Source organism: Ictidomys tridecemlineatus, chromosome 10 (assembly GCF_052094955.1).
Source record: "Ictidomys tridecemlineatus isolate mIctTri1 chromosome 10, mIctTri1.hap1, whole genome shotgun sequence".
Classification (NCBI taxonomy): Eukaryota; Metazoa; Chordata; class Mammalia; order Rodentia; family Sciuridae; genus Ictidomys; species Ictidomys tridecemlineatus.
The window spans coordinates 26269152-26281267 of NC_135486.1; the positions used below are offsets into that span (position 1 = coordinate 26269152).

Sequence of the window (12116 nt, forward strand, 5' to 3'; positions counted from 1 at the left end):
ATCATCCTGGATTAGACTGGGGTTTGGCTCAGCCGTAGAGCGCTGGCTTAGCATGTATGAGGTCCTGGGTTCGATCCTCAGCACCTCATAAAAATAGAGATTAACATGGAAAATAAAACTGATATAACAAGGTTCTTAGCATTAGGTCTGAACTATTTAACATAAGGAATTTGTTGAATAGCTACTAAATACCCAAAGCTACATCAGTATTATTTCATTACTTAGTGAAATCGATTCCTTTAGATTTACCGAATAGTCTATTCTTTTTCTTTTTTTTTTGAATAATCTATTCTTATTCTTGTTTCTCTATGGTTAAGAACAATATCTTGCTTATGACAGTGTTAACAAATATTTATTTAAATGAATGAATGGTGACATGAAATTACAGAATACAATTAAATGCTTACCTTGAAACTATTCTGGTCCTTATTGGTGTTTCTGGAATAAAGGGAATGCCTATGGAAGAATTCTTCTTTTGATTATTAAGTATTCTTTCAGCATTTATTTTATGTTTACGAGCTGTAAGTTTGTAGATGCTATAAATGCGGTCAACAACTTTGGGACTACTTCGTACATCCTAAAAAAGAAAGTGTACATTTACTAAAACCTAATAAGAATTCAATCTCTCCTAGAATAACAAAATCAATCCTTTGAATACTATGTAGTAGGCTTTCGAGCTTTTAACAATCAAGAGCACGGCTCTCTAAGTATAGTAGGCAAATTATTTTAAATTGTGAAATAATATGTAAGATAATTATAAAGAGGAGAAATATTTAAAAATTGTACATTTAACTCGATACTGAATGCAAAAAGGAAATATACTCAATATAACCTGTCATATCTAGTTACTAAGTCCTATGAATTTTACCTCTTCCAACTTTCTAGAATCATCCACTTACCTCTCATTGACACAACCCTAGGTGAAGCATAATCTCTTGTCTAGCCACTACATATCTACATTTGCCTCCTATAATGGTCTCCCCATATCTATACATGCTCTCTCAAATTCATTCTTCAGTCAGTAGCCAGGGTGATGCTAAAACTTAAATAGGAAAATATTATTCTCTTGCTTAAAATGCTTCAGAGGTTTCCATAGTTATCAGGATAAAGGCAGGGCTCTGGTTACTCTTATGTTGATTGTGATACCTGGAAAGAATAACTCAGATGTCTCGGCACAGAAAAGCTTGAGACATATTTATGGTTATGATAGGTGGATAGAGAATTATATGTATCTTATTTCCTACCCTGCTAAGGTAATTTGTTATACTCTCTAGTAAGTAGGAAATTCTTATTTACATGACTGAAATAAATTCTATTTTCAGAATTCAGTTTCTTTAATATCAAAATGAAACAATGAATATATACATACACACACACACTGATACTAGGAAAAAAAACAAAAACAAAAACAAAAACAAAAAACAAAACATAAAAACAACAACAAAAAAAAACCCCAAGTTTGATCACATGCAAAATCCTATTTTAGTGTAATGGTTACTAAAGGAAAAACATAAAATCTATACATAAAAGAACATAGAAAATAAGCTCAAAGAAAAGTAACTGATCAATACTTACAGAGGCTCTGTTTGTTGTCTTCAACAAAACAGCCAACAAACAACAAGTTTTTGTGAAAATGCTTCCACCCTTGTCTGCAACTTTGTCACCAGGCTTTTCTCGGTACATCTGCAAAAGCTCCAACAATGTGTGTATACAGTTTTCTACATCATAAACTGCTGAAGTAGTTTTCTCATACTTGAAGAGAACAGAATGAAATTAAAAGTTGTAATAAGCATACACCTTTAAAACTGCCCAACCGTAAAGACAGCTTAGAGCCAAATCTTTAAAGTATCTGCCAAAGGTACAAAGGACTTCATGAGATAATTTTTTGTTACTCCTATCATATTTGAATCTTATATGCATATTAATCTTTTACTTTCCTAACCACTTCAAAAGTTCCACATAAAACAAATTAAAGCTAAAATCTCTAAAAAAGAATATCTTGAAGTAAATAAAAGCAAGCTTCTAAAGAGAAGACCATTTTAGCAAGACTCTCTCATGAAAGAGAACTTATCTGTTACAGTTAGTCATAGGGTAAGATAATGAGTAAGGCAAGATCTAATTACACTATTTTACATCCTTCTTGAGAGGAAGATGTACTTTAGAATAAAACAAATTTGATACTAATAAATCTAGGATTAGTTTTTCATGCTTTATTTAATGATACTATTACATTCATACTGAAATTTGCATGGTTTCAAAAAATAATCATTCTAACATAAAAATAAGAAACCATTAATAGCTAACACTTGCATGGTATGTTTATGTATCAAGAACTTTTAAGTATATTAACTCATTTAATCTTCACAGTAACATTTTGAGATGAGTATTATTTTTTTCTATACTCATTTTACTGTTGAAGAAAGTAAAGCAAAGAGAGGCCAAATAATCTATAACAGCTTGCAGAACTGGGATTCAAATTCAGTAGTTTGGGTCTATGTTCTTAACCACTATTCCTCAATATACTGGGTACACTACAGTCCTGGTTTCAAGGGTGGGCAAGGAAGGTAAATGTCTCATCTTAATACCACTGATTGTATGCAACTTCTGTAAGCATTATCACTCCTTTTCTATAAAATGGGAAATATATGAGATACTTTACAGGATTATTTTAAGAATTAAATTAAATAATGTACAAAAATACTGGCAAGTTCTCAATAATACTATTATTCATATTATTATTCATATTATAAAAGTAATAGAAATAAAACAACAAAATAGCATTCATATCTATAGTTATATTCATAAATTAAATATTTTTCCTCATCAAGATTCTTCATATACATGAATTTTAATTTAGAGGCCTAATTTCAAACTTTGTTTTTTTTTTCCTTTTTTGGTGCCATGGATTGAGACCAAGGGTAGTGCTTAACCACTGAGCCAAATCCCCAGCTTTTTTTTTTTTAATATTTATTTTGAGACAGTGTCTCACTAGGTTGCTTATAGTCTAAGCTGCTGAGGCTGGCTTAGAACCTGCAATCCTTCTGACTCCTTCCTGAGCTATTGGGATTAGGCATGCAGCACCATTCCCAGCCTAATTTCTAATTTGGAGCATTTCTACTCTACTTCATAGAGACTCGTCCAGTCCACACTGGATGTGTGTATATGTGGACGTATGTATTTAATCCTGCAGAGTAATATCTCAATTTTATAATTTATATAAATTCTATCAATTCTATCTATCTATTAATTTGCAGAGTTACATTTCTTGAACAATTATTATTTCATTATTAAAATGGAAAACTACCTTAGCTACATTAAGCAAAACTTGTACAGCATATCTGATGACCTCCATACAAGGAACACTACGATTACAACTTCGGATTAAAACAAATATTTTAGAAATTGCTCCACTCTCAGCCATGTTCTCACAACAACGTGGAGATAATCTGGTAACAACCTCTGAAAGAGAAAAAGACACATGTTAATTTCCAGTAACAACAATGCATTCCAATTTTATATATAACTATAATGTAGGTAAGTAGAAAAATAAATAAACAGAAAGAAGACCAATTGAATAGAGAAAGAGGACAGGGGAGGGACTGGGAGAAGAAGAAGTACAAAGGATTGAAATGGAGCAAACTGGCCGGGTGTGGTGGCACATGCCTGTAATCTCAGAGGCTTTATAGGTGGAAGCAGGATGATTCCCAAGTTCAAAGCCAGCCTCAGTAACTTAGCCAAGCCCTATGCAACTTAGCAAGATCCTGTCTCTAAGTGAAAAAATAAAAGTAAAAAACAGACTGGGGATGTGGCTCAGTGGTTGAACACCCCTGGGTTCAATCCCTGGTACCCCTCTGCCCCCCCCCACCAAAAGAAATGGAGCATACAAAGTTATATGCAAAATGAACCCCACTACAATGCTCCAAGAAAAAATGAAGTCTTGGTTAATACTGTGTAATCACAATGTTCTTTAAATATTCAAATATAAAAAATGCATTCCTAATCTTATGCAAGATATTGTTATAACAAACTAACCGAGGTGTTTTAGGGCCTCAAGAATGGCAGAAAGGTGCTTATACGTTAAAAGATAATGAAGTGCAAGTGTGGTTCTTTTGTAGAGTTTATCTTCTTCTCTAATCTCCCTATTAACCATCTGAAGACTTAACCGTATAGCTTTAATTTTTGTACAATCATGTTTCTTCCTCCAAGAGTAGCCTCTCCATAATGCCTTAAAGAGATAAAAGAATAATTTTAAGATTACAGCCCATATTGTTTTGAATTTATATATACATTTACTTCTACAAAACAAATATTTTCAGTAAATTTATATGATATAAACAGATACATTTCAACTAAAACCTCAATTTTGGTTTTATTTCTGTATCAAAAACCATAGAGTTTTCACTTACCTGAAGTTTAGTGATTCTACTATTAAATTTTTCCTGTCTTTTGCGAAGGAGAAAGTGACGTACTGCTTTCTGTATTACTGATGCAGCCCTATTTTTCTGGTTCATACATTCTTGAACTTCATGCTCAATTTTTATGATGCTATAATATTTCTCAATAAATCTCTTTCGTTCTAATTTTGCTCGAAACCATCTCTGTTTAAAATGTGAAGAGTTTTTCACTTTTAATATACACATTTTTAAAAGTAGACAAAAATGTACATACATTTATATACATATTTTATATATGTTAGCATTCTTCATAGCCATGTGAAGTTTACATGCTCCTTGAATTCTAAAAGCAGATAATATGAAGCTGCTATGAAGTGAAGGGGGAAGCCAAACTGGCTGTCAATGCTAAACTCTAGAGAAAGAAACAGAAGGTCAAAACGCCTTTCAAACCTCCAGTATCATTTCCCCTTTCTACTTTGTAGAGACTCATTCAGTCCACACTGGATGTGTGTATATGTGGACGTATGTATTTAATCCTGCAGAGTAATACCTTTATTTTAACAATTTATATAAATTCGATCAAACTATACAACATTCTGAAAATTATTTTTTCACTAAATATTTTATTGGTACATGCATGTTAATTACACAAATAAGAACTTTATCCAGAATAAAGGATTCCTATAAATCATAATAAAAAAGAACATCAAGTAGAAAAAGGGACAAAGTGCATAAAAAGAAAGATTAGAAAGAGCACATGATACACAGATAAGAACTTGAATAATAAATGTAAAAATTTCAGAACTGCTGGCAATCAAGTAAATGAAAAACAAAATGAGATACCATTTCCAATTCACTGAAATGGCAAAATTCAGGGTGTCTTCTGATGCCACTGGTGTGAAGGATTTAGAGGAACAGGTACCCTCCAACTTTACTAGTGGGAGTGCAATAAATGAGTAAAATTACATCAGAGAGTAATTCACAGCTTTATTGCTGTTCCATAAAGAAGATATCCAAACTTCCAGTCATCCTAATAGCTATATGCTGAAAGTGTTACATATTATATGATCTTACCATAAGGAATCTGAGAATTGTTCAATATATGTCAAAAATTTCTAAGAGGAAAGTTACATCTCATACTTTTTCTGCAAAAGACAAACTGACCTGAATACAAATGGCTGAATTAACCCGTTTGTTAGCATTCTTCATAGCCATGTGAACTTTATATGCTCTTTGAATTCTAAGAGCAGACAGGTGATAATATGCAGCTGCTGTGAAGTGAAGGAGCCGAGCTTTGGCTCTTTGTTTTAAAATCTAAAGGAGAAAAAGAATATTAATAATCAAGTGTCTGACTTTTTTGATACACCAATATTTTAACTGAAGAAATTTTTTGAAGTACTATAACAAATGAGTTGATTGCTCAGTTGTATAGCATGTAGAATATTAAAATATTTTATTTTTTATTGGTTCTTTTTAGTTATATATAATATTAGAATTCATTTTGACATAATTTAAAAACAGAATATAATTTGCTATAATTCAGATCCCAGTACATCTCCCTTCCTTCCCCCACTTCCTGCCCTGTTCCCTTCCCTCTATTAAAGTGTCTGATTCTTAAGATAGTTTTTTCTCTTAGGTAACTATCATGATTCAATGTGATTATAATCCTATATTTCAAAATATTTAGAATGATTTAACTCATGATTCAGAGTATGTAAGCAAAATTATAGCATTTAATGTAACTAAACTACCTAATAACAGCAATTTAAGACCTTCAAAGTATGAATAATGAAAGATATCAATGCTAAAAACCAAAAAAGGCTACTGTATTCCAGCAGAATAGAGATGGTGATGTTAAATCTGATAAAATTATATGAATTAATTGTTCCAGTATTAGTGTAGCACAAGTCCAGTGTAAGATTCTTATAGTATGGCTTTCAACAGTGATCTTGGGGCTTTAGATTTCTAATATATATGAGTAAAATACAAAAGAACTCTATTTTAGGTTCAAATCAGGCTGTTATGTCTATGCCAGTGCTTTATATATTGGAAGCCAAATGTCATGAGCTCCCTTAACAGAATTCTCTTTTGCTGAAGATGTGGGTGACATCACAGGAATGGTAGTTACAATTCCTTAAGGGCAGCAAAAGGCTACTTGAGTAAAAATTAACATCTTTAACCTATGAAACCTTTCCCTCATACTTCTTTCAGTTTTTTTATTGAGTCATTATACAAGAGAAATTTTATTTTGCATCTCTGGCATTGGGGAGCAGCAGGGTCACAGAACAAAAATCTGTGACACCCAATGCCCTTCTATGTAGCTCTGCAGCAGCTGAATGAACTCAAACTTATATTAGCTCTGAAAATATTCTCCAAAGACCAAAATGTCTTACCACCATTTAATATCAAATACTTTCATTTCACGTGATTGAAACATTCTACTTAAAAAACTTACTTTTCTCCTTTCTAACCAGCCACGCACTAGTGCTTGTAGAATAACTGTAGACTTTTTTAATTCAAGATATTTTATTCTTTCACATTTCCCAGCCTCCCAGGCTCGTATATGTCTTTGTATGATCAAAACAGCAGATTTCTGCTGAAGAAAGAGCTGTCTTCTTTTATGTCCTCTAAAATGTGCTTGGATCAGACAAGCAGCACGATGTTTCTACAAGGAAAATTTTACAAGTGACATTAATAGATAGAAATAATAAGATTTTCAACCTACTAGAGATTCTTGAATTTTTTCAATGTTTGAGGATGTCATATTTCATAGATATGAAAAGGTGATACAGTCTATATAGATCTATAGCCAAAATTGAAGGGACAAGCCAAGATCAATAGATATTTGGTGTTCTCTCCCTCTTACCCTCCTGATTCTTTTCATTGTGAGGAGGAAAAGGACTAAAGTTATTATAGGAAAAATACATTTACTAAAAGATCTAGCTACAATATAAAGAGCAGAGTGGTCACTATAACCAGCCATGAGGGAACTTCTGTGGTTTCAAGAACCACAAAGCATACCACCAGCATACTTTATGTTGCTCAATTATATAACATCCTGACAATCTAATTTTCACACACACAGAGGATGTGAATTTAAATAATTTTAATTCATTTAAGCTAGGTTTGTTTTATAAACCTCCAGCTATTTGGGCAAGTAAATTTACCTCTCTAAACATTTTCCTCACCTTTAAGTTGAGTAGGATAACAGTAACTATTTTATAAGGTTGTATGAAGATCAAATTTGTTCATATACAAGAGCTTATCCAATACTTGGCATACTTTAAGTATGACTAGTAAGAGTAATAACAATCATAGTTATATTATTAACCATAGTGAATGAACATGAACACTAAAATTTAAGTCAAATTTTAATTTTTGATTTTTTTAACTAAAGCCCAAAGCTATTTTAAAATGCAGATGTTAAACAATTTAAATATATAATCAATAGTGGCTTAAAGAGCATGTTACTAAGTATTTGACTTATACTAGACAAAATATGCTACATTTATTATGATTTCTCCAGACTGGTTATTTTCACTGAAAGCACTTCAAACTTGAGTTTGAAAATAACTTATAAATACATATGATATATGCATGCACTATATATATATATAAAATACTAGTGTCTTTCCAAGTAAAAATAACTTTTACTTGAGTATAATAGATATAAAATAAATGAATAATTAGGTCTAAAAAAATTCTTTGTCTTACAAATGAGTTATTTTTATTTACACCTACTTTTGCCATTAAGTGCTCATGAGCCATTCTTACAGAAAGTATAGCTCTCCATTTTCTCTGAATGATAATTGTTGATGCTCTCATCTTCAAAAACCTAAAAAATAGTTATTATTGAAAAGCAATTTCAAATTTAATATATTCAACAAATATTTATTGTTCTCTTACTTCCAATACTGAGGAGAAAAAAAAAAAACAAAGGCAAAACAAAAGAAAGCAGGAATTCATACTTAAGTTCTAGCAATCACAATTTTATGCATACACTTAAGACACAATAAAAAGGAAGTTTTGCAATTGGCAATATCCCAGTGAGTAGGAAATAAGAAGTTCCATAATTCTGGTGTGAAAAATAATTTTGAACAAGATCAAAAGAAAGTATGACCATTTGGGTCCAGACAAAAACCTCCATAAAGTGAGTCATGACAAATAATAGTAAAGAATAAAGTCTGAGTGAGTCTCTGAGCAGACAGGAGGTGGTCAAAAAGAGAGGTTGGAAGATTACAAGTAGCATCAGATAAGAAAAGGACACTTATTTGAGAAGAAAGATGGGCTCTTTAATTTCTTCTCAGTATTATAGAAAAGGTAAAAAGATGAGTTTGTTTGATTGTCAGATTTCTTAGAAAATAAGACCGAATATCATTGAGAAAATTCACCATTTTGCTACAAGAAAATAAGATACCAGTCCTTAATATTGATAGTGGCAACTGCGTCTATATATTAAGTCCTCTAACTCTGCTCTGCTCTCCTAAACTGGACAGCAATCACAAATTTTGGGATGTGAAGAAAAATTCTTATAGTGTGAAATTAAAAAAAAAAAGACCATTTAATAGCAGTCTCTAAAAATGTATGTAAAACATACATTAAATGACTTGGGTAAGTGAGGAAATAGAATATGCATAGAAAGTTGGTAATTAGGGTCTTCATCATTAAGGACAAAGAGTATGAAGAGTAATACAAAGTAAAGAAAGAAAGAAAAAAAAAAGAAATATGAAAACAAATTTAGCCAATAGCTATATCAACAACAACAAAAAGGACAAAAGCTTTAAGTGTATGTAAATATTTCTTACTAAATTATATCATCAAGGCTATGCTCTATATTTAAAAAGTAAGCTATCCCAAGAGATATATTATGTTCATGAATGGAGAAAATACCAACAAAGCTAACCATATAAATTGAGCATAGCAAATACTCAATTTATATGGTTAGCTTATAGCTAGGACTTGACAACCACACATATACTGTTATGCTCTTCCACAGGGCTACAATACATTACCGTGTTCTCTCCCGTTTGGCATAGAAGCAACCTTGAATAATTTCAACAGCTTTTAATACAGCTAAATATTCATTACGTGCTCTCCAACACCTATACCAGGCTTGAATCTTGCAGGCAGCTCTCACTTTACATAAATATTTCTTAGCTTTATATCTTCTCCATATAGCCTATCAAATGCAAAAAAATATAACAGGTATGCAATGATTGTCATTTTTTGTAAATTGGAAGAATTAGTATATTAAGACAGTCAATCTGAGGTTAACGCAGATAAACAAAAATCAATTGTAGAAATAAAGTCATATACTAACTCCCATTAGAGTCTGGCATATAGTGAGTCCTCTGAGGATAGTGGTGCCGATATAATGAATGCCTGCCACGTACTTTATCACACATACCCTGTTGCTGACAGAAAAGCCTAACGTAACCCTAGCCAATATTTTAAATTGTAAGATGTGCATTACATGTGGAAATCCAGATATATGTGCATCAATGCATTTGGAAGAACAGAAAGAAAATGAACACACTAACCTACTCTCCACTTCCTGGGGAGTAATCCTTACCACTCCACATACATTCTGGTTTTTGTGTGTAGTCTGTAAAGGAATCCTGCTCTTACCTTTGTTTCCGGTGTCACTAAATGGTATCTTCTGCTGAGTTACCTAAGCCATAAACATGTCTTGGATCCCTGTTCATGCTCAACATGATGACAATTCTCTTCCTAACCAAATTAATTCTCCAAACTTCATTTTCACTAACCTATATTAAACTGTTGACTTTCACCTGATCAATGGCCTCCCAAATAGTCTCCCTATTCTAGTTTTGTTCCCTTTACAGTTCACCTTTCACATTCCTGTCAGAGTAACTTTGTAAAAATAAAAATAATTCTAGCCTTCTCCTGCTTAAATTCCTTTATAAATTTTTTTCTGCATCTTACAAAGATATTCACAATTTTGCTCCTGGCCAGTCTTCTCCTATCTTACTTTGTACTCCTCTCTGAAGTTTTTCGATTTTTTGTGTTATCTCCTATAGCTGAAATAATCCCTCCATACATTTTACTTGGCTCTTTCCAAATTTATCCTTTAGCCAAATATTTGAATATATATGTCACTCACTCTAGAAAGCTTTCTCTGACCACAGGATTAGCTTAGATTCTTTTTGTTCCCACTAACATACACTTCTTACTTAATATTATCATTTCCGTTGCTCAATTAAGTTGTTTGAGGAGAGCAACTAAGTATATCTTACGGTCTATTCCTAAAACCCAGTACAATATTTAGCACCTTATTAGCACTAAACAGTTGTGGATTTTGAGACAGAATATTATTTCTAAGCTTAACAGCAACTATCAAGATAACAATATATCATACTTAGGTTCAAAGCCCAATTTATTTCACATAGAACAAAAATAGCTGAAGTGCTCAGATTCAATTCCTGGATCTGCCTCCTTCCAATACAACATTGAAATTTTTGGTTAATTTTTTCTCAGTTCTCTAATATTTTAAGAGATAAAACTCTATTTTCCTCACACATTGGAGAATTTATTAAACAAAATAACAAAATGCTTTAGAAGCCAAAAGTGCTAAACTGAATAAAGTACATCTATATAATAAGCAGCTCTAGCTAATATATTATTAGAGGAATATAATTATCCTGTTTCATCCAATTATGCTAAATAACAGTTCACTTTAATTTAAAATTTACTCTTAAAAAATGTCAAATATGGAGATCCCATCTTTTCAAAATTCTTCCAGGAGTGCTATAATTAACACCTATGAAATGCACGAAGTGCAAGGTGACCAGGGTCAAAACAACTCCAGTTCTATGCTGTCTTGCCTGAATCATCACTGGTGTCTTTTCTCACTCTCAAAATAATGTTCTACTTTGGAAGATGATAAAATGGTCACTCAAAGTACTATTATTATTTATGGCCTGCTTAAACTCATTTAAAAAATTCTCACAAACACTGACCAAAATATTGAAACTTTATATTTTAAATAAGTAAATACCTGAATTTTTATGGTGCTGCTTTTAATTTTATAAAACTTCTGTTTCTGTATAAATCCTTTGATTCTAGCTTGAATTATAATAACACTCCTCCTGATTTGCAAATAGACTTGTCTTTGGTGTTTTGCAGATAGACGGGCTCTGTAGTGATTTTGTAAAATGACCGCTGCTTTTCTATATAGTAAAAACTGCTTTCTGGTTTGCCATGTCCTGATATAACGCTGTAAAGCGACAGCAGCTCTTTTCTGCTGAACAAATCTTCTCCGAAACACAGCCATCAGAAGGAAGGACTGAATTTGGAGGGCAGCACATTTCTGCATTTCCAGTTTTCTTGTGACTGTATCACAAAGATCTCTTTGAATCATTACTATAGTCCCACTTTGAGAATGATACTCTCCTTCCTGTGAAAAGCAAACAGAGAAGTGTTAAACCACCTGTAAATCATAACATCCCCACTTTGAACAGCTTCATATTGGGTTTTACTTCTGTAACAGTTGAATGCAGATTGGTTAGCAAGACTGCCATCCTTTCCTCATATATATTTTAAATTTCTGTCTGTCATGCCATTAAAGGCAGCCTGAAGAGGTCAGATTTCTGAATCTGCTAAAACACTTTTGTCTTTCCTTTTTAACTCTGACATATGACCTACAAAAATCTGTGTAACAAAAATCAGTTTTCTTTGTTCAATAAACAGCTTTGGCTCTGT

General features: G+C 32.2%; 1 protein-coding gene across 2 annotated transcripts in view; it reads right to left on the bottom strand.

The window, feature by feature from the left end:
* The window catches only part of Aspm (assembly factor for spindle microtubules), a 58394-nt gene that overhangs the window by 2616 nt on the left and 43662 nt on the right, over nt 1-12116 (bottom strand). Inside the window, exons 20-29 of one of the 2 annotated variants that reach the window (XM_078022524.1) lie at nt 11413-11811; nt 9407-9573; nt 8136-8229; nt 6850-7059; nt 5559-5708; nt 4407-4598; nt 4033-4225; nt 3305-3459; nt 1576-1752; nt 408-577 (exon numbers count right to left, since the gene is read on the bottom strand). In XM_078022524.1, coding sequence (XP_077878650.1) covers nt 408-577; nt 1576-1752; nt 3305-3459; nt 4033-4225; nt 4407-4598; nt 5559-5708; nt 6850-7059; nt 8136-8229; nt 9407-9573; nt 11413-11811 — 1907 coding nt within the window. The remainder of the gene's footprint in view (nt 1-407; nt 578-1575; nt 1753-3304; nt 3460-4032; nt 4226-4406; nt 4599-5558; nt 5709-6849; nt 7060-8135; nt 8230-9406; nt 9574-11412; nt 11812-12116) is intronic. The other variant, XM_078022525.1, reaches the window with a different exon arrangement.